We start from the raw sequence: 24,208 nt of genomic DNA, 5'->3' as shown, positions 1-24,208 counted from the left end.
CTAAAGAACAGGCAAAAGGGTAAAGGGGGCAGGTACAGGATGGGGCAGGGAGTAAGGGATGGGCACAGAGAAGGAATGGAACCAGGGTGGGCCTAGGTGCAGCCTGAGCCTTAGCCAGCTAGCACGAGACACATTTCTGGCCTGGCCCAGGCTCCGCCCCTAGGTTCCTCCTCTTCCCCCAAAGGCCCACACAGTCACCTGTAGTTTCCAGAGGAAGTCTAGGCGGGCAGTCGACTCCACCTGCTGAGCATGCAGATACAGCGCCAGCGCAAACACCAGCAGAATCACAGGGGTCATATATTTGAGGGCCACCCTCCCTGCAGCTGGACTAAGGATAAGCAGAGACGTGCTTGGTGTCTGAAGGAGGCATCTAATGGCTCTACCCTTTGCTGCCTCAGAGCCCTCACTTACCAGTCCAGCCCATCAAAGGTCTCATTGGAAGAAGCCCTGGTAAGAAGATAGAAGAGACAAAGTCATCAGTGCTTCCTGGATTGCTGGGTGGGCACATGGAAGGGGAGACAGAGACTGCATTTACTGAGCACAGACTGTAAGTCAGGCATTGGGCCAGGGCTTTTACCTACATTAATTAACTCATTAAGAGTAGAGGTTAAGAAAACCTCTGCTCTTAGAGACTCCTCTACTTACCAGCTATGTGACCTGAGACAAGTCGCTTAACTCTCTAAGCCTCCTTCCTCATCAGTACAACAGGGATCAGATCTAAATAATGTATGTAAAAGGCTTAGCACAGTGCCTGCCATATAGTGAGCCTTCCATAAATGTTAGTTACTATAATCTTTACAACTACCCTGTGATTTGGGTGACACTGCCATTTTACAGATGAAGAAATTGAGGCTCGGAGAAGCTAACTCACCTGTCTAAAGTCGCACAGCTAATGAGCAGCATAGCAGGGATTCAAACCCAGCAGACACCAGAGGCTTTTTCTACTACAACGAGCTATGGCCACATATCAAAGGAATGGGGTTTTGCAGAGGAAAAGCCAGTGTGGTGTCCCAGGCAAAGCCCCCAAGCAGGAGTCAGAAGCTTTGGTTCCTAACCAGAGCCCTGCCACCAAGCAGCTGTATGTCCTATGGGTGGTTACGATGGTGGATGTGAAAGCACCATGCAAATATAAGAGGGAATTTTTTTTTTAATGTCTAGCCTAAAGACACAAGAATTTCCCAGGACTAGGGTTTTCTCCGGGGTAACTATTTGGGGTCACATGCTGGGAGCTCCTCCATCTCCTCCCTTTCCCCCACAGGGGAGTTGTGGCATTCCAAGGCATAAGGGGCCTGGGCACCAGAGCGGCTCACAGTGACCTAGCAAGGTCAGGGAAGCTCCTGGGGCATTAAAGGACCTGAGAATAAACTCACAAGCCATGGACGCCAAGCAGTAGGTCATAGTTGTCAAAGATGGTGGCTGGGGGACCCAGCAGAAGCAGCACCAAGTAGATGAGCCCCAAGACAAAGATCATGGCCAACTTCCCGATGCTGCTGATGTGCAGGAAGACAGAGCTGGCCAAGAGACTCAGCAGCACGTTCCCGATGAAGTACTGCGGGGGTGGCAGAGGCAGCGTTGGGTGAAGGCAGAGGCCACAGCACCCTTGGGCAGGGAGAGCCCTGCACTCTCCTGCCTGACCTAACCTTCCCGCCACACCCCTCAAACCCCCATATCCTCCACCTTCCATGCCCAGCCCCTACAACACACCAGAGCCTCTGGTTGCTCCAAGTGTGGGAGACTTTGGTGAGTTCTTGGGTCCCCAGCACCCATCACCAGGCCTGGCACAGAAGGGCCAATGTCTGTGCCAGGACGGCCCCCCCACCGCCTAAGCACTGCTCAAACACCTCAGGGAAGCTGCAGGTGGGCGTGGCGCCCTCACACAGGGGAGCATCCAGGCCCAGAGAGTAATTGAGCTGCTGCAGGTGGCAGGCAGTGATGTCAGCAGGTGTTAAATTCAGCATCCGCGCTGCACAGGTCCGTATGGGGGTGTGGTTACAGGTGAACTGCAAAAGTGGAGGGGTATATCAGGGTAGCCAAGGAGGGAAAGGGTTGCAAGGTACCTGGTGAAGCCATGTACCCTAACCTGGGCTATGCCCAGGTACCTTCTACCCCATACTCACTCAGGGATGACAAGAGGTTGGGAGAACAAGGAAGGAGAACTGGAGTTAACCTTCCCCTATTCTGGGAGGGGGCTCCCTGAGGGCAGAAAATATGTCCTTTTCTCCTCTGTACCCCCAGTGTCCAGGATAGTGCTTGGCACAGAGCAGAGGCGGGAGAATTCCCACTGGACCCTTACCATGTTGGCAACGGCAGAAGTAAACACAAGCAGAACGGAAAAGATGCCAACTGCGGTGCTATGTGCCCGTGAGCGGACAATGCTGCGGGACAGACGTTGCAGGGCCTTAGGGAACAGCTAGAGGCATCAAGAGACCAAGAGTTGAAGGTTATATCAGCCAAGGAGGAAGGCCAACCAGGGATGGGGCCCAGTGGAAAAGGCATGGCCTTCTCCTCCCTCTCCCCACGTGACCTCCTCCCTGTCTGGAGTCCAGCCTGCCCTCCCCAACAGCCTCCGAAGTCCCCCTACGTACAGAACCACAGGAGTACACGGCACAGATCAGCACAGTGATCAGCAGTAGCAGGAAGATGCTGGCATAGATCCCAAGCATCAGGGTGGAGCTGGGGCAGAACAGGGCCAGAAAAATCATTTAATTCTGGAAGATCTGGGCATTCTTGTCCCCCCTCCGGAACAAGCAGGGATGCAGGCTCCAGGGATTGTGGGCTCGTGTGGGTATTTAGGAAGCTTCTGGGAAGTGGTGGAGAAGAGAGAAGCTAAGAGAGGAAGGGCAGGGCTCTCACTGTGGGAAGATGAGAAGCTGGATGAAGCAGATGAAGCAGAAGACCAACAGGGCACAGGCAACGTAGGCTCCGAAGCGGGGATCCACCTTCCGGGAGTACTGAGGGAGAGGAGGCTGAGCTGAGTGCCGGGCCCTCCCTAAGGAAGGCAGGGACAGCAAGGACAGGGCACTACCAGGGGTCTCAACAGGGAAGAGATGCAGTTGGCCCAACTGACGAAATCCCCACCCTGCTCTGTGGTCCCTTCTCCATCCCCCAGAAACACCTGTACCCTCACCTGTGCTCAGCCTTCCCTGCTGCGACCTGCCCCTCCCCCAGCCCTTGTCCTTCTGCCCTGTATCCCTCAAACCTTCTTCTCAAGATCCTCTCTCTGGAAGGTGAGCAGAAACCGGCGCACATGGTCCTTCCGCAGCTGATCAATGCTGCGGGCATCGATGGCACGGCTCAGGAACTCATCCACCTCATCCTCAGGGTTCAGGGCATCTTGGGTGCCCCGGCTGAGGGCAGGAGACATGGCTTCACCAGATGCATGGGCATGGCCACATGAGAAACAATGAAAGGAAAGGTATGGGCAGCACCCGAGGGAGGGAGGGAGAGCCGGGGGGTGGCTCCTTCTCCCACACAACACACCTAAGGTCAGGGAAAAGGAGGATCTCGGCTCCCCCCAGCCCCATCCCAGGGTGCAAGTGCCTTCTCCCTCCTCAGTAACCTGACTTACTTGTCTTTGCTGGAATCATCAATGCCCTGGAGAAAGGAACAGAGTGTGGAGTGAGGTGAAGGGCCAACAACCTTCATCTCTGCAGCCCCTTCCCCACCCCAACACTGTGCTGAGGGTGTCCCTACCATATCCTCTGGGGGCACTGGGACCCCTGAGATGAAATCTTCTCACTGCCCCAATACCAGAGAGCATACATGGAAATGGCAGTCACAAGAAAGGACAGGGTCAGGGACAGGGTATTGAGGGAGCCAAGAAAATGAGGCCCTAGGTCTGGTGCTGAGGGCCCCTCACCATCTGGCGGAAGGCCTTGGAGTCCTTGGTCCGGGAGAAGGCGCGATCAGGAACCCAGCGCGGCATCAGCCCTTCCATGGAGTTGGCCCGAGTCCGCTGCAGCTTGGCCAGCATGGCCTTCTCCTCTTTCTGTGCGGGCAGCATGGGTAGAGGCTCAGAAGAGGGGCCCAGAGGAGGCCTTGGCCTGCTCCTCCCCATTTGTCCCTCTTCTTGCTCCCCTGCCCCCAGCCCCGCCCTGGCCCTGACCCGTTTCTGGCTGGCGCCCAGGATCAGGAAAGTCTCAATGTGCTGCTCCTTGAGGTACGCGTTGCGCTCGCCACCACGGCCTGGCTCCACCTCGTAGTCCCCATTCAGGTACTGCAGTGTTGCCCGAGTGATGTGGATGCGGCTGTATGCGGCCAAGAGGGTGAGACCCTGGCTCTCCCACCTTGCTCCCATCTCCCCCACCTGGACCCCCCTACTCACCCAGCCCGGCCTCCTGCCTCCATGTGGTTGGCCAGGGTCACATCATTGGACCACACATCGAACTGCCATTTCCGCAAGCCAAGGACGCCGCAGTGCACGCGTCCGCTGTGGATGCCCACGCGCATGTTCACATTCACACCTGTCACCTCACGTACCAGCCTGGGAGGATGCAGCCCCAGATCAGCTCCTGGCAGTCTTCCCCTCCCCCAGCCCACAACCCAGGCCCTTCACTCCTCTCAGGGCCCAGCAGGCAAGGACAGAGCCAGATGCAGGGGACGGGAGCACAGCCTTGGTTGGACATGAGCAGAAGGCTGCATGGGGCTCAAGGACAAATGTTAAGGCTGTGTTCACCAGCAGGGGCCCAGCAGCATCTTGTGGAAGTGAGCTAGGAGAAGAGGAATCACTGTTATCCCCTCTGGCCTGCACAGATGGCATTCCCTCTAGCCCAACTCCCCTATCGCATAGGCTCTCCCAGCCCCATCTCGGCTCGCTGGGAGTCTCAGGGTCCACATGGGTCTTTGCACAGGTTGGAGAAAGATTCCCCTTCCCAGTGACAGACAGACCTCAAAGACAGAGAAAGCCAAAACTGAGGAAATCTCCTGAGGTCTCATCAAAAAGTAGGAGCAGTCTGGGGCACCCACAATTCCAGGAAGCCTGGGAATGGGGCACTGCTTACGAGATGGCCTCGATCATGTCTACCCCCATCTCCACACAGCAGTGGGCATGGTCGGCCCGGGCCTCTGGCAGCCCTGACACACAGTAGTAACAGTCCCCCAAGATCTTGATCCTCAGGCAGTGATTCTCCTGAATGGAAAAGAGTTGGAGGGAAGGGTAACCTTTACTCTCCTGCCCGCCCAGCCTGCATGGCCCACCATCCTCGACACACACTCTATCTGCCCTCAAATCCCCAGCTGCTGCCAGCAAAGCTATGCTCTCACCACGGTCAACACCCAGGCCCAATCCCAAGGCCCAGCACCCTCACCGCAGCCAGCTTGTCAAACCGGGCAAAGAGCTCATTCAGGGTCATGACCAGCTCCTGCGCAGTGCACTGGGATGCCAGGCTGGTGAAGCCCTCAATGTCTGCAAACAGGATGCTGTAGATGACAGCAGAGGATGAACAGACCACATAGCTCTCAAAGACTTCCAGACCCCCCGCCCTGCTTGGCATCCTCCTGCCCTCACCCTACCTGACATTGTCATGCTTCTGTATGTAGATCTTGTGGAACATCATGTCTTCTTTTTTTGTGTTGATGTCTTCTTTCATCTCCATGGCAACGTGCTGGGGCAATACCGACAGCAGCAGCCGCTCCTAGCCCAGTGGTTCCAATAGGGCATCACTATACTCTTGGCCTCACATTTCAATCCCTCCTGGTCTCTCCACATCGCCAGAGCCCTCCTAGACTTCTCTGAAGACCTAACCTTCCCTTCTGGACTGTGGCCTGACCTTCCCCCATCAGAGCCCCCTCTGACCACCCTCCATTGAGCCCCCAGATGTGCTCCTGTCTACGCCCTCCTTCCCTTGGACAGGACAAAACCCCAGTATCACAGGGCCTCTGTGACGCACAACCCAGGGGAACCATCACACTGTGCTCCACAGCGTGGAACTGGACAAGGCAGCAGATCCAGCCTGCAAGTTATTTGGGGGTAAGGTGGGGGCAGGCCCTGGTCACGGGGAGCAGCCCCACCTGCTGCCGATTCTCATGCTGCAGGTGGAGCCGGGCCTGGATGTAACCGCGGGTCTCCTGAAAGGCCTGGCGCTGAGACACCTCTGCTGGATAGTGTGTGCAGATGCCAATGACGTTGGTGCAGAGGAACAGCAGCACATTGGCACCAAGCTGCAGGAGGTGGCAGAGGCAGACGGTGACCATCTCCTCTGCCCGCCCCCACAAACACACACACACATTCACATAACTTGCTAGGTTCTCTGAGGAAGGAAGCCAGGGTCCTGCACCCTGTCTGTCCCCAAGCTACTGCCACCCCTGCAATATATCTCTACCATTATCCACAGGACCCCAGATCCCAGCCAACCTCCTGAATCCTCCATGACTAGAAATGAGATCTTTTCACAGCTTCTGGGAGCAGAAGACCAACTAGGGCCAGGTAAGTCATGGGGCCCAGCCCCAGCACCCTGTATCTCCTGCTCCTCAAACACCCCACATGAAAGACAAATGCTGCTCCTTTTGCAGGTGCTCCTCCTTAAGGACAGCACCCAGGAGACCTGAGCTCTACATCCTCCTGTGAGTGACCCAGGACAAGTCACCTCCTCTCTCTTGGGTTTGTTCATCTATAACCCAAAGAGGAAGAATGAGAAGATCTCTAAAGCCTCTCCCTGACTTGACATAACTTAGTAACAATAATCACCATTGTCATTATTATTATGGTAGCTAGTTTGTTGGCTGCCTACCATGTGCCAGGATTCTGTAGGTGTCTTCTATACACTGACTAACACATTTCTTTTTTTTTTTTTTTTTTTTTGAGACGGAGTCTCGTTCTTTCACCCAGGCTGGAGTGCAGTGGCGCGATCTCGGCTCACTGCAGGCTCTGCCCCCCGGGGTTCCGCCATTCTCCTGCCTCAGCCTCCCGCGTAGTTGGGACTACAGGCGCCCGCCACCTCGCCCGGCTAATTTTTTTTGTATTTTTAGTAGAGACGGGGTTTCACCGTGTTAGCCAGGATGGTCTCGATCTCCTGACCTCGTGATCCGCCCGCCTCGGCCTCCCAAAGTGCTGGGATTACAGGCGTGAGCCACCGCGCCCGGCTTTTTTTTTTTTTTTTTTTTTTTTTTTTTTGACAGAGCCTTGCTCTGTCACCCAGACTGGAGTGCAGTGGACTGATCTTGGCTCACTGCAACCTCCGCCTCCCAGTTCGAGCGATTCTCCTGCCTTAGCCTCCGGAGTAGCTGGGATTACACCCACCTGCCACCATGACTGGCTAATTTTTGTATATTTTTTTAGTAGAGATGGGGTTTCACCATGTTGGTCAGGCTGGTCTTGAACTCCTGACCTCAAGTGATCTGCCCATCTCAGCCTCCCAAAGTTCTTATGGGCATGGATTACAGGCGTGATCCACCGTGCCTGGCCCCTAACACATTTCTTAAAACTCTACGAAATAGGTAACAATATCCCATTTTAAAGGTAAGGGACTGAGGCATAGAGAGGCCAAGTAACTTCCCCAAGATCACACAGCTGTTAGTGGCTAGTGCGTGACTTGAACCCAGGACAATCAGATTCCAAATCCTGTGTCCTAATCCTACTATCTATCTAGTGCATTCCATACTGTGTAGTGCATTCCAGGTTTCCAAGATTCCTACTCACTCTACTGAGTCAAGCTCTCAAGCCCAACCTCAGAGCCCTGGCTTGAGAGTCATCAGTTCTACTGATACAAAGGATGTCCCCTAATTGGAGACGGGGTCCACTATGCCTGGCCACCCCTCAAAGTATAACTCCCTCTGACACTCAGCCCTGCCAGGCCCTAGGTCTAGGGCCCCCACCCTAGGAATGTTCAGCCCCCAATCATCATCAGAGGCATTGGCTAGAGAGCAAGTCTAAGGGAAGCTGGCCTCAGTGCTTCCGGAAACTCAGGAATTAACCTGGAACTTGCGGCTCTACCCCAGAGTTGGATGGGGCAGGGCTCTGGTTTGAGGAGAAGGGAGGGAAACAGCAGAAGCACTTCCTGGAAGCCAGAGGTTCTGGGCTCTGCCTTGAACTAGAACTAGTCCTGCAAAATTGGGCAGGTCACTTAATCTTTGGGACCTCCGTTTCCTCTTGGGTAAAACTGAGGGGGAGGCCTGGCTCACCCCTAGCCATTTCCAGCTCCAGCCTCTGGGATGGGCCTCCTAGCTTCCCTTCCCAGTCCAGCTCACAGGCCCAGGATCAACTAGGCTGAGCTCCCCCTCCCAGCAGCAGGGGTGAAGAGAGGGGCACACTATCTCCCTTGGGGGTTTCTAAGAATAGCCCCCAGTGGGGGAGAAGGGAAGGGGGGCAAACCAGGCAACTTCCCTTCCTGGCCCCAGGAGCCCAGGAGGAAAATGTGAGTCATGGTGGAGGGAAGGGGAAGGGGGACGAGACTGAAATAACTCTGTACACACATGTCCCTATCTGACTGTGAGAAAAAATGGATGCCAGGGGACTGGAGGAGACTCCAAGCTGGGCCTAGGTCACTGGGTGACACTGTTCAGTATGACTAAATGAGTGGTCGGTAGGGGACAAAGGCTCCTACCTGCGATTGTGAGTAGGGGTGGATCTGGGAAGGGACTGCCCAAGTAGACGAGGAAGGAGGTCACAAACCCCACCTGTCTAGAAACCTACATACCCAAACGGGCACAGGGAATGTCTCTCAGCCCAGAGGAAGTTGTATGGGCATCCCTGGCCCCAAGGACTGGCACGGGGCAGCAGTGACTTTCGCCACTGCCCCAAGAATGTGCCTATCGAGATCCACTAAGTGAGGCTGTAGCCAGACACTCCTGGGCACTCCTGGGGAGACGGGCACAGTCCTGGCCTCCCTGGGACTGCACCTCCCCAGTCAGGCACCAGGCCTGGCTCTGGGCACCATGCCAGTTGAGAACAGGGAAGAGATGCCCACCCAGCCCATGCCTGGCCAGAGAGGAAGGGGGAAAGGAGACACCACCTCTAAGCTCCTTCCCCAGGAGGGCAGTCCAGCCATAAAGCCCTGGTTGAGAGCCAGCCTGGAAGAGAAGCTTTGAGGCGGAAGGATCTGGCCCTTTAAGATGTCTGACAGTGCCCTAAGGGCACGTGCTCCACAAACAAACGGGTATAAAGTTACTTTTAAAAAGGTACGTTCTGGCATTCTGGCATTCTGGCCGGGTGCGGTGGCTCACGCTTGTAATCCCAGCACTTTGGGAGGCCAAGGTGGGTGGATCGCGGGGTCAAGAGATCGAGACCATCCGGGCCAACATGGTGAAACTTGTCTCTACTAAAAATACAAAAATTAGCTGGGCATGGTGGCGTGCTCCTATAGTCCCAGCTACTCAGGAGGCTGAGGCAGAAGAATCGCTTGAACCCAGGAGGTGGAGGTTGCAGTGAGCTGAGATCAAGCCACTGCACCACTCCAGCCTAACGACAGAGCAAGACTCCGTCTCAAAAAAAAAAAACCCACAAAAAAAACAGGTACGTTCTGTTCTGTAGCACAGGCTGGGTGGAGAAGGGCATCATGCCAGAGAACCTAGCTTCTCACCCTGGGATCCCCAGGCAACTTCCTCTCTGTGGCTGAGGCAGGGTGGGCAACAGGCCACAAGCCTTCAAAACCTTGAGCAAGATAGCACCCTCTAGATAGGGTCCAGTGGAGGACCAAGGCTCTGTGCTGATGGCGGGGCTGTGCCTACAGCAGCGCCTGAAGGACCCTGGCCTCTGCTCCCTGGGCAGGGGGGTAACATAAGATGGCAGATCCACAAACTAACGTCTCTCTGAAAGGGACTTCCCAGAAACCCCTTCACTGGGTGCCATACCTTCCAGCACTCCCCACACCTCCCTGCCCCCAGGTGCGAACACTGCCCAGTTGGGTTCTTCTCCACTCTAGGAAAGGGTGGGGCCCCAACAGCAACATGAGCTAGATGCTATTTTTATTCCAGCTTTGCAGACTGGGAAACTAAGGCTGGGAGAGGTGAGACTAGTTGTCTAAGATCCCACGGAAAAGAATACAGCCCACTGGATAAGCAGGTCAGCCTACAGCCACTCCACACGGAGCCGTGGAGTCCCACCTCACACACACTTGGAGCCTGGAGGCAGCAACAGGCATGGACAGAGAACCTCAAGGAAAGGCGCCCAGGTCCCTGGTGCCCAGCATGGGGAAGGTGGGATACGATCAGAGTTAACGCTCCTCTCTTCAACAGTCCAACCCCATTCAAACCACATCCAGCCCAGAGAGAAGTGACCCCAGCTCTTCACCTTCCCTGTCCTCCCAGAAGTGGCCTTGGTCCAGGAAAAAGGGGACTCGTCTCTTGCTGACAACATCCAAAACCTGCTCTATACCTCCAGATCACCACCTAGAGCTGCTCTTCAGGGATGGCACCAGTGCCTGAGTCTCTGGTGTCAACTTGCCAGCTGAGATGCTAAGGCCTGGTCACAGCCTGCACTGCCTTTTCAGCCTCACGGCGGCCCTGGGGCTATATACCACACCCCTGCCTCCAGCCCCACATTCTGTCTCTACAGACTGCACTATTTCAGCGGGCTAAAGAGCCGGAGACTGGGGGCCATGGTGACAGAGTTCAGGCTTGGGTCCTGGGGCCCTCCCTCCCCTCAGCAGTGCCCTCTACCCCAGATCCCACATGGAGGCAGACCCCTGAACCCTAGCCTCCCACCTCCTGCTCCTCCTCCCTGATACAGCCAGACATCCCTGCAACCCAGCTTCCACCCATGACTCACCCGCCCTTCCTCACTAAGCCCCTACCTGCTTATGAGGTGAGAAATTCCCCACCTGCTGCCCTCCATCCCTACCTCCCTGGCCACCTACCTGCCTCCAGAGGAAGGCATCACCACGGTTAAGTTGCCAGGCCAAGATGAAATGCAAGGTGGAGAGGCCCAGGCCGCTGAGGACGGCAGCCCGCATGCGGATGGGGAGGAGCGTGTAGGCGATGTAGACAAAGAACACAGGACACCAGATGCCCGCAGAGGGGCTGCGCGGGTCTGCAGCGAGGGCGCCTCCGACCTGCACGGCCGCCAGGATGCCCAGCACCACGTAGCTCACCACCCACATGGAGTCCTGGCGGAAGCTATGCCGGTTACACACCACCATGAGCCCCACGAACAGGGCGGCGGCGCAGGCCAACAGTGCCACATAGGCAGGCTGAGGGCGGGCGGGTGCAGCGTGGAAAGCCAGCAGCACGGCCGTGAGCAGCACCAGCACCGCCATCAGCAGCGTCAGGCTGCTCTGGTTCATCTGGAAGAAGTACCGCTGGTACAGGCGCTCCAGCTTGGCCGAACGGAACTGCTTCGACTGGAACACCTGCACCAGACGGCGCCAGCAGGATCGCCCACTCCTGGGCACCGTGTCGGGCGCCACCTCAGCCGTGCCGCCCGCTGTCGTTGTCACCTCGGTGTCCTCGAAGCCCAGGGCCACTGCCCGCAGCCCCAGTTCCTTGCCCTTGCCTGGGCCGCCCCTCCGGATGAAGGCGTCATCCTGCCAGGGGCACCGAGGGGGGCCCGCAGGGGTGGGGCTGGGTGGCTCTGCATCCCGGAGGCAGCTCATATAGCGGGGCGTGCAGAAGCCACCTGCCCGAGTGCCACGGCGCCGCGAACGCTTCTGCCCATTGCGTTCACCCCAGGCTGTTTTCCGTTCATCCACTTTAGGGACCAGGAGGCCACTAAACCATGACATGTTGCTGGTAGGGAAGGAAGGAGACAGTATTAGAGACCATCCAATAGGAGTGGTATTAATACCACCATCACAGCCACTGCCACCACTAGTAGCTCATTACCTAAGCACTTCCCACTGACAAGCTATGAGTTTCATCCTCATACAATTACTTGGAGGTAGGCAACAAGGGTATCCCCAATCAACAGGTGAGAACCCAAGACACAGTGAGGACAAGAAACTTGCCCAAAGCCAAGCACAGCGGCTCACACCTGTAATCCCAGCACTTTATGAGGCCGAGATAGGAGCATGGCTTAAGGCTAGGAATGTGAGAGCAACCTGGGCAATACAGCAAGACCTTGCCTCTATTAAAATTTTAAAAAATTAGCCTGGGCCAGGCATGGTGGCTCACGTCCGTAATCCCAGCACTTTGGGAGGCCCTGGCAGGTAGATCACAAGGTCAGGAGTTCAAGACCAGCCTGGCCAAGATGGTGAAACCTCGTCTCTACTAAAAATACAAAAATTAGCCGGGCGTGGTGGCGGGCGCCTGTAATCCCAGCTACTCAGGAGCTGAGGCAGGAGAATTGCTTGAACCCGGGCGGCAGAGGTTGCAGTGAGCCGAGATCGCGCCACTGCACTCCAGCCTGGGTGACAGAGTGAGACTCCATCTCAAAAAAAAAAAACAAAAATTAGCCTGGTGTGGTGGTATGCACCTATAGACCGGGCCATTCAGGAGGCTAAGGCGGGAGGATTGCTTGGGCCCAGGCGGTGGAGGCTGCAGTGAGCCAGGACTGTGCGCCACTGAACTCTAGCCTGGGCAATAGCCATAGCCTGGAAAAAAAAAAAAATGAAGGAAGGAAAAAAGGAGGGAGGGAGGGAGAGAGGGAAGGGAGGGAAAGAAAATAAAATAAAATAGAAAGAAAAGAAGAAAGACTTGCCCAAAGATCCAGCAGCCACATAAGTGAGAGAACCAAGATTCTAAACCAGATTTGTCTGACCCCAAAGCCAGTATACTTGAAAATTTCCCTAAAAGGCACTGATCTGTTGGTGGTCACAAACTCAAGTGCCCAAGTCAATGTGTGAAGCAGCTTATGGTTCAGAACTGGGAGGAAAAGAGTTCATACCCTGTGCATGGGGCAGGCACCACCCAGCAGCTGTAGACTGTCGCCACTGGGTCCCAGTGCGGCCCGATCTGATTTTTCTCAACAGAAGCAGAAGAAAATATCTGGAGCTTTTTTTTTTTTGAGACGGAGTCTCGCTCTGTCGCCCAGGCTGGAGTGCAGTGGCACGATCTTGGCTCACTGCAAGCTCCGCCTCCCGGGTTCACGCCATTCAGCCTCCCGAATAGCTGGGACTACAGGTGCCTGCCACCACGCCCGGGTAATTTTTTCTATTTTTTAGTAGAGACGGGGTTTCACCGTGTTAGCTAGAATGGTCTCGATCTCCCGACCTGGTGATCTGCCACCAGCTAACAGTGATAATCCTAAGGCTCTTCAGCTTCCTCACTGCACCCCAGTCACAAGAACCTCTTTGCTGTTTCCCAACACACCCCGCACAGGGCAGCCTGGGACCTCACTGCCTGCTGTTCCCTCTGTCTGGAACAAGAGCTCCTCCAGGTCACATCCCAAATGTCCCCTTATCAGTGAGGCTGTCTCTGACCACCCTACTAAAATAGCAACCCCCTTTCCTGGAGCTGTCTATCTTTTTCCCAGCTTTATGCTTTTTCTCCATAGCTCTAATCAGCAACTGCCATTCTATATATTTTTCTTATGTGTTCATTTTCTGTCTCTCCTGACTGGAATGTCAGCAAGGAATGAAGGCAAGGATTTTGACCTGCTGTGCTCACTGCTGTATCCACAACCCTTAGAAGGACGTAAACAAGTGTTCATTGAGGCCAGGTATGGTGGCTCACACTTGTAATCCCAGCACTTTGGGAAGCCGAGGCGAGTGGATCACCTGAGGTCAGGAGTTCGAGACCAGCCTGACCAACATGGTGAAACCCCATCTCTACTAAAAGTACAAAATTAGCCAGGCGTGGTGGCGCATGCCTGTAATCCCAGCTACTCGGGAGGCTGAGGCAAGAGAATTGCTTGAATTCGGGAGGCAGAGGTTGCAGTGAGCTGAGATCACGCCATTGCACTCCAGCTTGGGCAATAAGAGCGAAACTCCATCTCAAAAAATAAAATAATAATAAAAAATGTTCACTGAGTAGATGGATGACTGGATGGATGGACGAATGATACTCCATGCACTCTCTCTATGCTTTAAACTGTTCAAGATCTTTTCACTTCCCTAATTCCGTCTGATCTTCACCAAAACCCTGAGAAACTGGTCCTGTCGCCCCCTGGGGCACAAGACAAATTTGAAAGGAAAAATATATATAAACAAAAACTGAGGTCCATGGCAGTTTTATATGGCTGGCCCAAGTTATAGAGATCATGGTAACCAAATCAGTCCCAGATCCCACATTTCCTGGAGGAAATGTCATTAACTGAGGTAGGAGGTCTCCATGATGATACCTTTAATGTGACTCCTGGCTGAGCCCACGTCAGAATAAGATGAGGCTGAAAGCACTGTCATCCATGCATGCCTATGTCCCCACCAGGGCCACACTCCTCTATGCTCACAGAGTACCCTGAGGGGTCCCTTGTACTTAAACCTGCTGAGCTAGCAGCACTGACATTTGTACTCACTAGGGGACAGGATGGAGGAATACTCAGCACCTGCCCCAGGTGACCACAGAATGAGAGCTCAAGCCAGATGGGCAGCACTCGAAGCAGACACCCAGGGACCCACAAACAGAAGGCAGGCTGGGGAATTCTCTGCATACCCCAAACCTCCCATCCCTGGGTCACCCTCAGCCAAGTTCTGCCGGCCCCCCTTCTCCTATATCCCACAGAGCAGCATGTCCTTCAACCTCCTTTTGTTTTTTGGTTTAAGACGGAGTCTCAGGCTGGGCGCGGTGGCTCACGCTTGTAATCCCAGCACTTTGGGAGGCCGAGGCGGGCGGATCACGAGGTCAGGAGATCGAGACCACAGTGAAACCCCGTCTCTACTAAAAATACAAAAAATTAGCCGGGCGTGGTGGCGGGCGCCTGTAGTCCCAGCTACTCGGAGAGGCTGAGGCAGGAGAATGGCGTGAACCTGGGAGGCGGAGCTTGCAGTGAGCCGAGATTGCGCCACTGCACTCCAGCCTGGGCGACAGAGCAAGACTCCGTCTCAAAAAAAAAAAAAAAAAAAAAAAAAAGACGGAGTCTCACTCTGCCCCACCTAGGCTGGAGTGCAGTGGTGCAATCTCAGCTCACTGCAACCTCTGCCTCCTGGGTTCAAGCAATTCTGCCTCGGCCTCCCCATAGCTGGGATTAGAAGCACCCACCACCACGCCCAGCTAATTTTTGTATTTTTAGTACAGACAGGGTTTCACCATGTTGGCCAGGTTGGTCTCGAACTCCTAACCTCAGGTGATCCGCCTGTCTCGGCCTCCCAAAGTGCTAGGGATATAGGCATGAGCCACCATGCCCGGCCCCTTCAACCTCTTAACATCACCAACAGCACCATCTGGAAGGACAGATCAGGAATACAAGACTTTTGGTCAGGCTGGCATTTGGAAAAGGTCACCAAAGAAAGCCTGGCTCTTCAAAATACTTCATTAGAACCATGATCTTTGGCATGAGACCAGGTTCCAAACCTTAGCGTGATTATTTGCTAGCCGCACTGCCTTGGGCAAGTTATTTAACCTCTCTGTGTCAGTACCTTCATGTGTAAAATGGAAATGATAATGGTCCTCAGGAAAGAATCTAATAATGCCTGTCAAGAAGTACACACTTGAAAAACATTAGTTCTTCTCCTCACTCTACAACACTTTAAACCCAAACCTCTGTCAGCGTCAAGAGATGGAAAGACGAGAAAATCATGAGCAAGAACACACGTCTTTCTAGCCAGTCAGATGCCTGGTTCTATCAGTCCCCGTGTCCTTGGCTGTCAGTCCCCAGAGGTGCTGGAGACAGAGCCCAGAGTGAGCAGGTTCCCCACCACCATCCACCACCCACAACATTTTGCTTCAGCCTCCTCCATTCACCAGTCCCCTTCCCTGTTCTTATCTCCCCCCCACACCACCCCCCACCACCACCATTGGCCCAGACCTGTTCCCAAAGGACTAGTTTCTGGCCATGTTCCAAGCTCCCTGGAAACACATCCTAGCATCTGGTTCATACTCACAGAGAAAGGGGCAGACACTATCCAGGAGAATGCATGACCCTCCCAGAACACTCTGAACCCCCAAGGGGATAGCTTCAGAGCTGTGTAATTGTCCAACCAACTGCAACCATCCCACCCTGGGCTCCACTCCAGGCACTGCCCATCCCGCAGAACTTGCCGTCCTCCCAGCATTTCTGGCACCCCATGCCAGACTGGTATGGCAGGGAACAGGGGACAGCACTGTTCCAGGCCACAAAACTTCTCTATATGGTCCCCCAACCCACTTTGTCCGGCAACCCATCACTATGAGCCCCGGGAGCACAGACCACCTCCCTCCTCCCCAGAGTCAGGCTCCTGAGCCTTGTGCCTCTGACTTCCTCCTCCCCTGAGTGTTGGTCCATTTGCTCTCTCACAGATCTGCTGTTCTTCATACCACCGGCTCCCACAGCCAGAGCCATGTCCCATTCAGCCTGGCAGGCCCAGGCTCAGTGCCTCCCAGACCTCAAGTCCCTCCCAAACCCTGATCAGGCTGAGACCAGAGTTTGGAACCAGCCAAGGCCAAGGCCCAGCCCTGAGGATGGCTCTGCCCACTGCCTTGCCAAGCCTTCCTGGCCACCTCCTGTCTATCCCATCCCCAGGGCCCATCTGCCCCTGCCCTCCTTGGCAAAAGGAGGCTCCAGGGGATTAAAAACGACTTCAGAAAGTTCATGGCAAGAGGCACTGCCCAGGCGGGGCCCAGCAGTGCCAGCACCACCCACCATACTCGGACGTGGGCCTCAATTCTTCAATTCTGGGCCTTTCCAGATGTAGAGGAGCCTACCCAGGGCCTGTATCTGTCGGTCCAGTGCCCGCTGCCGCCTTCTCCCATCCCCAGTCCTCACTCTCCCTAAAGATTACAGAGGGCTCCCACACCACCCTTTACTGTGCAACCCCCACCAGGTCCCTCCAGCTCACAGGGGTAATCTGGTAACGGGAGGATATGGGCAAAGAGGCTCCCACACCTGATTCCACCTCTAGCCTTTCAGTCGAATCCCAGAGTCTGCTTTGAATAAAGTCAGCTCCCCTGCCCACCCTGCGGCAGGCCTTGGGGGATGTGGGGAGCCGACCCCACCCCTTTCATTCCCAAGGTTTGGGGTGAGGGGAAGGAGAGGGACTCCCGCAGACAGAGGGCATCCCTCCCTCTGCCCAGGCCGGTTCCTCTCCCCTAAATGGAATCTCCCCCAAACTTGGAGACACCCCACAGCCCCGCAGCAAAAAACTCAGGCCAGCCCCTCCCCCAGTACGTGCCAGATCCTCCTGGCCTCCGGGCCAGCCTGGAACTCGCCCCGTGGAGGGAGGCAGACGGCGGGCGACGCGGGTGGCGAGCGCCGGACCTAGGAGTCCTCGATCCCACTGCCTCCATGACTTCCCTTTGCCAACCCCAACTCCCTTGGGCAACACTGCCAAGACGACCCGTCCCAGGCTTCGGCGTCCCCACCCACAAACTCTTGTCGAGAGCCGCTCGGGTGCGTTCCAATGCCGGCGCCCCGGGAGCCCGGGCGGCCACTTCCCCAGCCCTCAGCGCGCTCACCTGCCGGCCCGGCTCCGCGACTGCCCTGGGCCCCCGCCCCGCCGCCCCCGCGGGCTCCGGCCGGCCGGCCGGCCGTCCCGCGGTCCTTCTCCGAGCCCGCGCGTCCTGGCCGTCCCGCCCGCCGTCCGCCGCCCGCCGTCCGCCCGGCCCTCGCCCCCTCCCGAGCTGTCCAGCGCAGCCGCCCTCTACCCCGGATCCAGAAGTCCCCTCCCCGCTGGCTCCCGGACTCCCCGCCTTAAAGGCACAAGCTCCTTTTGTCTGGGCATCCCCCTCCCCCTCCCCAGAAGCGGGGGCCGAGTCGCCCACTCCCCTTCCTAGCAGCGGGGTAGGGGCGGAGGAGGCCAAATAATGGGACCCCCCCCTCCGCGCGCCCCCTCCTCTCCTCCAGCCGCTTCCTCCCCCAGTCCTGGGAAGACAAGCAGCTACTGTTCTGGGATCAAGACCCCGGGGGGGGAGGGGACCTGGCAGCCCGGTCCCCTTCCCTTCACCCCGGCCGCCTCCTCCGGCATTCCTCTCCCGCCCTCACCCCGGGGGTCCCCGAGCGCGCCCGCAAACCCACCCCTCACGGCTACATCCTCCGCCCCGCCCACCGAGGGTCGCCTTCCTTCCTGTCAGGGTCCCAGGGGTTGGGCCGGCGCCCCGCGCCCACTCTTCATCCCCACTTCTTCCCTGTCCCTGCCCCAGCCCTAGCCCCCACCTAGCCATTCCCGCCCTGCCTGTCACGGCCCTGCGCCCTCCCGCGGGAACTCAGTTTAATAATTAATTAAGCTCTCATTCCACAAGGCGCCAGGTGTGTGCGGCCTGCTTGCCCGCACACCATTTCTTTCCTCTTCCCCCCAGCCTCTGGGGCAGCGGCCCCGAGGCGAACCTGCTAGACCCAGAGCCCAGTGGAGGGACCCAGGGAAGGGGCACTCTCCCTGCCGTCCCCGCAATCCCCCGCCCTACTCTCTGGGAGCTCCTCCCCCGCACCTGCCAACTTGCAGCCTCGCCCCCAGGCACCTTTTACCCAAAGGGCTGTGCTTCTCTGCTGGGAGTTGGAGGGGCTGCTGGGGTGCATTGCCAAGTGCACGAACTGAGAAACTGGGACTTTTATTTATTTCCAGCACGAAGCAGCTGCCCAAGTTACCTGGGAGATGGGAAAGTCGTGTGAAAGCTGGTTAACCCTTTGAGGATTAGAATAATGGTGGAAGCAGAAAGGAGAAGGGGTTTCACTCCCAGGATGTACGTAGGTGAGTCTGACTTTAGAGGGGGTGCCATTCTGGAGCTGGGAAGAAGGCAGCCTGCCTGGCTTCCTTTTGAGGCCCCCTCTCCATTCCCTCAGTCAGACCTCTAGCTCCTCCTTCCAATTCAGCCCTTCCCCAAGCAGCCTATTCCCCACCCAAGATCCCAAAACCTAGATATCTGAAGATGCTTCCTCCTCAGGACCAGCCCTCCCTGCAGTCCTGTCCTTCAAGGCTCAAGTCTTGTCCACTCCAAATCACCACTGGGATTCCTAAGTCCAGGACAGAGCTTCAGGCAAGGAAAAGAGAAGAGTTGGGAAAGCCAGTTTCCAACATTTATCAGCCACGTGTACCTGCAAACTATATACCTTGGGTAAAATCATCACTCTCTTGAAATGGGAATAAAACCATCTGCCTTGTCTTCTTTGCAGAGTTTTCAGAATCAGATAGAGAAATGTTTGTTATAATGTTTGAAAATGGGAAAGTGGTACTTTCTCATTTTCTCAGTTGTGCAGGCCTGGCCTGTAATTTGATCTTTGGGGCCTCTTTGCCTGACTTCTCACTTCAAAATTTCCTTAAAAATTGTTTTTGCTGGCTGGGCGCGGTGGCTCATACCTGTAATCCCGGCACTTTGGGAGGCCGAGGCGGGTGGATCACGAGGTCAAGAGATTGAGACCATCCTGGCCAACATGGTGAAACCCTGTCTCTATTAAAAATTAGCTGAGCCTGGTGGTGGGCGCCTGTAGTCCCAGCTACTCGGGAGGCTGAGGCAGGAGAATCGCTTGAACCCGGGAGGCAGAGCTTGCAGTGAGCCAAGATCGCGCCACTGCACTCCAGTCTGGGAGACGGAGTGAGACGCCATCTCAAAAAAAAAATTGTTTTTGCTATCAAAATTTCTTCTTCAAAATACCTAAATCAGGCTATCTGCCACTTATGCTTAGAATAATGTGCTCATGAGCCACATCGGGAAAATGCAAAAAACAATTGAGATAAATATGCGTTAAAAAATGAAATTTTAGGCTGGGCGCGGTGGCTCACGCCTGTAATCCCAGCACTTTGGGAGGCCGAGGCAGGCAGATCACGAGGTCAGGAGATCAAGATCATCCTGGCTAACATGGTGAAACCCCGTCTCTACTAAAAATACAAAAAAAAATTAGCTGGGCGTGGTGGCGGGCGCCTGTAGTCCCAGCTACTCTGGAGGCTGAGGCAGCAGAATGGCATGAACCCAGGAGGCAGAGCTTGCAGTGAGCCGAGATCGCACCACTGCACTCCAGCCTGGGCGACAGAGCGAGACTCCATCTCAAAAAAAAAAAAAAAAAATGAAATTTTAGCCGGGCACGGTGGCTCATGCCTGTAATCCCAGCACTTTGGAAGGCCAAGGCGGGCAGATCACAAGGTCAGGAGTTCGAGACCAGCCTGACCAACATGGTGAAACCCCATCTCTACTAAAAATACAAAAATTATCGGGGAGTGGTGGCGCACGCCTGTAATCCCAGTTACTAGGGAGGCTGAGGCAGGGGAATCGCTTGAACCTGGGAGGCAGAAGTTGCAGTGAGCCGAGATTGCACCACTGCACTCCAGCCTAGGCAACACAGCAAGACTCTGTCTCAAAAAAAAAAAAATTAGCTGGGCGTGATGATACGTGCTTGTAGTCCCAGCTACTCAGGAGGCTGAGGCAGGAGAATCGCTTGAACCTGGGAGGCGGAGGTTGCAGTGAGCAGAGATCATGCCACTGCACTCCAGCCTGGTCAACAGAGCGAGACTCCATCTCAAAAACAAAGAAATTTTGTATTTTGGAATGGAAGGCCTTGTCCTTCATTTTATTTTAAAATGAGAAAAAAAAATTGGACACGGCCGGGCGTGGTGGCTCACGCTTGTAATCCCAGCACTTTGGGAGGCCGAGGCGGGCGGATCATGAGGTCAGGAGATCGAGACCACAGTGAAACCCCGTCTCCACTAAAAATACAAAAAAATTAGCCGGGCGTGGTGGCGGGCGCCTGTAGTCCCAGCTACTTGGAGAGGCTGAGGCAGGAGAATGGCGTGAACCCGGGAGGCGGAGCTTGCAGTGAGCCGAGATCGCGCCACTGCACTCCAGCCTGGGTGACACAGCAAGACTTCGTCTCAAAAAAAAAAAAAAAAAAAAAAAATTGGACACCATCCAAGTAAGCTGGAGAAATATGCTGGGGGTCCTTCTCTGGGCACTGTAAATCACACTGGCCGTCTCTACCCTAGCGTGTGATTGGTGTGTTAGTCTGGACTCCTGCATTCCATTTTCAGTTCCTAAAGGGCAGGCCACCATCAAATCTATTTCTAGCACTATAGAATATTAAGACTTTTTCTTTTTTTCTTTTTTCTTTTTGTGAGACAAGGTCTTGCTCTGTTGCCCAGGCTCACTGCGACCTCCACCTCCCAGGCTCAAGTGATTCTCCTGTGTCAGCCTCCCAAGTAGCTGGGATTACAGGCGCCCACCACCACACCTGGCTAATTTTCGTATTTGTAGTAGAGAGAGGGTTTCTCCATGTTGGCCAGGCTGGTCTCAAACTCCTGACCTCAGGTGATCTACCTGCCTCAGCCTCCGAAAGTGCTGGGATTACAGGCTTGAAGCCACCGTGCCTGGCCTTAGAATCATTTTTTTTTCTTGAGATCAAGTTTCGTTCTGTTGCCCAGGCTAGAGTGCAGTGGCACGATCTCTGCTCACTGCAGCTTCTGCCACCTGGGTTCAAATGATTCTCCTGCCTTAGCCTCCCGTGTATCTGGGATTACAGGTGCATGCCGGACATGAATATTAGAGTCTTAAGTTCCGAGAGGGCGGGGCCACCATCAAATCTATTTCTAGCACTACAGAATATTAGGACTTTTTTTTTTTTTGAGACAGGGTCTTGCTCTGTTGCCCAGGCTGGAGTGCAATGGCACGATCTTGGCTCACTGTAACCTCTGCCTCCTGAGTTCAAGCGATTCTACGTCAGCCTCCCAAGTAGCTGAGACTACAGGCGCGTGCCACCATGCCCGGCTAATTTTTGTATTTTTAGTAGAGACAGGGTTTCACCATGTTGTCCAGGCTGGTCTCAAACTTGAGCTCAAGCAATCCACCCATTTTGGCCTACCACCGTGTTGGGATTACAGCCATGATCCACCGCGCCTGGCCAACTGGAAGGTTTTAACTCTGACAAAGAGAAGAAAAAGAGAGAGAGGCAGTCAGCAGGAACTGTATTTCTCCACGTCTAGCTTGCTTGATCTCAATGACTTTTTTTTTTTTTTTAATAATACAGACCATAGTCACAAGAGTGATGTATTTTCAATCTCTCATTTTCAGGAAGAGGAAACTCTTACAAGCAGAATGTATTATACGTAAATGCAAGCTTCACACAGCCAAAAGTGTATCTGGACAACACTCTATAAATAAACAGTGTTGAAAGCACCCTGCAATGTAACTAATGGATAGGCTTGAGTGCCCTGAGCCTTCCTTGGGTTGTTTGGGTTACAGCTAAACTAGCCTCTGCCTACGCCCTTTTACAAAGCAAAGATTCCTTTTACAATGCAAACAACTATTCCCTAACTTTTCTGTCTTAAAGATCAAAAGTCTGCACAATTTGGCCAGGCACGGTGGCTCACGCCTGTAATCCCAGCACTTTGGGAGGCCGAGGCGGGCGGATCACCTGAGGTCAAGAGTTCATGACCAGCCTCAACATGGAGAAACCCCGTCTCTACTATAAAAATACAAAATTAGCCGGGCGTGGTGGTGCATGCCTGTAATCCCAGCTACTCCGGAGGCTAAGGCAGGAGAATTGCTTGAACCTGGGAGGCGGAGGTTGCGGTGAGCCGAGATCGCGCCATTGCACTCCAGCCTGGGCAACGAGAGCGAAACTCCATCTCAAAAAAAAAAATAAAAAAAACACCAAAAGTCTGCACATTTTATTTTCTGAAAGTAAGAAAGACATATAAAAACAATTCACGGCTGGGTGCAGTGGCTGGTGCCTGTAATCCCATCACTTTGGGAGGCCAAGGCGGGCAGATCACCTGAGTCAGGAGTTTTGAGACCAGCCTGCCCAACAAGGTGAAACCCTGTCTCTCCTAAAAATACAAATATTAGCCGGGTACAGTGACACGTGCCTGTAGTCCCAGCTACCGGGAGGCTGACGCAGGAGAATAGCTTGAACTTGGGAGGCAGAGTTTGCAGTGAGCCGAGATTGCACCACCAGCCTGGGGAACAGAGTGAGACTCCGCCTCAAAAAAACCCAAAAAACAAAAAACACATTCATTCAATCTAGCAAATATGCCTTGTCCATTTCACTACCCCTAACATCACTGCTGCTACCACCACCACCACCACCATCACCATTCCAGAGATTCACAGCCCCTTCTACTCCCAGGGCTGGAATAGGCTCTGGCCAACTCCATTTCCACCGCCACCACCACCACCACTCTTGAGAATGGGCTCAACTCCAGGGGGATACAAAATCCCTTCCCCATCCCCTTAGATCCATTATTCATTCATCCCATAAATATTTATTTATTTTTGAGATGGAGTCTCGCCCTGTCACCTACGCTCGCTACTGTGTGTTAGGCACTCTTCTATTAATAGGTGCTGAGGATACAGTAATTGAACTCAGCAGACAGAATTCCTAGTCTCATTAAGCTTACCTTCTAGTGGGAGGAAACAAGAAATAAATGAATAGATAAGGTTGGGCGTGGCAGCTCACACCTGTAATCCCAGCAGTTTGGAAGGCTGAAGCACAAAGATCACTTGATCCCAAGAGTTTGAGACCAGCCTGGGCAACATGGTGAGACCCCATCTCTACAAAAAAAAATTATTTAAAAACTTATGAAAAAATGATGAGCCAGGTGCAGTGTCTCGTGCCTATAATCCCAGCGCTTTGGCAGGAGGATTGCTTGAGCTCAGGAGTTTGAGACCAGCCTGGTCAACATAGCGAGACCTCATCTTGACTAAAAAATTTAAAAAATTAGCCAAGTGTGGTGCTGTGCACCTGTGGTTCCAGCGTACTCAGGAGGCTGAGGCAGGGGGATCACTTGAGCCCAGGAGGGCAAGGTTGCAGTGAGCCGTGATTGCACCACTGCACTCCAGCCTGGGTGACAAACCGAGACACTGCCTCAAAAAAAAAAAAAAAAAAAAAGAATAAGCTGGGCACGGTGGCTCATGCCTGTAATCCCAGCACTTTGGGAGGCCGAGGCAGGTGGATCGCAAGGTCAGGAGTTCAAGACCAGCCTGGCCAACATGGTGAAACCCCGTCTCTACTAAAAATAAGAAAATTAGCCTGGTGTGTGTAATCCCAGCTACTCAGCAGGCTGAGGCAGGATAATTGCTTGAACCCTGGAGGCAGAGGTTGCAGTGAGCTGAGATCCCGCCACTGCACTCCAGCCTGGGTGACAGAGCAAGACTCCATCTCGGGAAAAAAAAAAAAAAAAGAATAGATGAGAAGACAGTTGATGATAAGTGCTATGATGACAATTAGAACCCAGGATCAATAGCAAGTGACTGGGGGAGAAACCTAGGTACAGCTGTCAAGACACGTCCCTATAAGGAAGTGCTATGTACATGCAGACCTGAATGACAAGGAGTCAGCCATGCAAAG

General features: G+C 54.4%; 2 protein-coding genes across 5 annotated transcripts in view; one reads left to right on the top strand and one right to left on the bottom strand.

Moving 5' to 3' along the window:
* The window catches only part of ADCY6 (adenylate cyclase 6), a 37,486-nt gene that overhangs the window by 5,894 nt on the left and 7,384 nt on the right, over positions 1-24,208 (bottom strand). The window contains exons 1-18 of one of the 2 annotated variants that reach the window (XM_055295050.2): positions 18,367-18,485; positions 10,791-11,658; positions 6,010-6,159; positions 5,512-5,633; positions 5,307-5,418; positions 5,001-5,128; positions 4,325-4,483; positions 4,106-4,247; positions 3,860-3,988; positions 3,569-3,594; positions 3,200-3,347; positions 2,854-2,951; positions 2,586-2,673; positions 2,294-2,410; positions 1,842-2,000; positions 1,371-1,549; positions 412-447; positions 199-328 (exon numbers count right to left, since the gene is read on the bottom strand). In XM_055295050.2, the coding sequence (XP_055151025.1) occupies positions 199-328; positions 412-447; positions 1,371-1,549; positions 1,842-2,000; positions 2,294-2,410; positions 2,586-2,673; positions 2,854-2,951; positions 3,200-3,347; positions 3,569-3,594; positions 3,860-3,988; positions 4,106-4,247; positions 4,325-4,483; positions 5,001-5,128; positions 5,307-5,418; positions 5,512-5,633; positions 6,010-6,159; positions 10,791-11,654 (2,787 nt within the window). In that variant the 5' untranslated portion in view covers positions 11,655-11,658; positions 18,367-18,485. Of the gene's footprint in view, positions 1-198; positions 329-411; positions 448-1,370; positions 1,550-1,841; positions 2,001-2,293; positions 2,411-2,585; positions 2,674-2,853; positions 2,952-3,199; positions 3,348-3,568; positions 3,595-3,859; positions 3,989-4,105; positions 4,248-4,324; positions 4,484-5,000; positions 5,129-5,306; positions 5,419-5,511; positions 5,634-6,009; positions 6,160-10,790; positions 11,659-18,366; positions 18,486-24,208 lie in introns of those variants that run through there. The other variant, XM_055295049.2, reaches the window with a different exon arrangement.
* LOC129491142 (uncharacterized) lies at positions 17,216-19,037 on the top strand. Of its 3 annotated transcripts, none has more exons than XR_008660463.2 (3): positions 17,216-17,332; positions 18,501-18,626; positions 18,820-19,037. XR_008660463.2 is itself a non-coding variant. In XM_055295051.2 (3 exons), the coding sequence occupies exons 1-2, from the start codon at positions 17,228-17,230 to the stop codon at positions 18,564-18,566; spliced, it is 561 nt and encodes a 186-aa protein (XP_055151026.1). In that variant the 5' UTR covers positions 17,216-17,227; the 3' UTR covers positions 18,567-18,626; positions 18,820-19,037. The 3 variants fall into 3 exon arrangements, 1 of the variants encoding a protein (XP_055151026.1); XM_055295051.2 differs by having other exon boundaries at positions 17,216-17,722; XR_008660462.2 differs by lacking the exon at positions 17,216-17,332 and adding an exon at positions 17,763-18,187.

The sequence above is a fragment of the Symphalangus syndactylus genome, chromosome 10, assembly GCF_028878055.3.
Source record: "Symphalangus syndactylus isolate Jambi chromosome 10, NHGRI_mSymSyn1-v2.1_pri, whole genome shotgun sequence".
In the NCBI taxonomy this organism is placed as follows: domain Eukaryota; kingdom Metazoa; phylum Chordata; class Mammalia; order Primates; family Hylobatidae; genus Symphalangus; species Symphalangus syndactylus.
The sequence above is the reverse complement of the archived record's forward strand: the minus strand, read 5'-3'. Positions and strand labels throughout refer to the sequence as shown.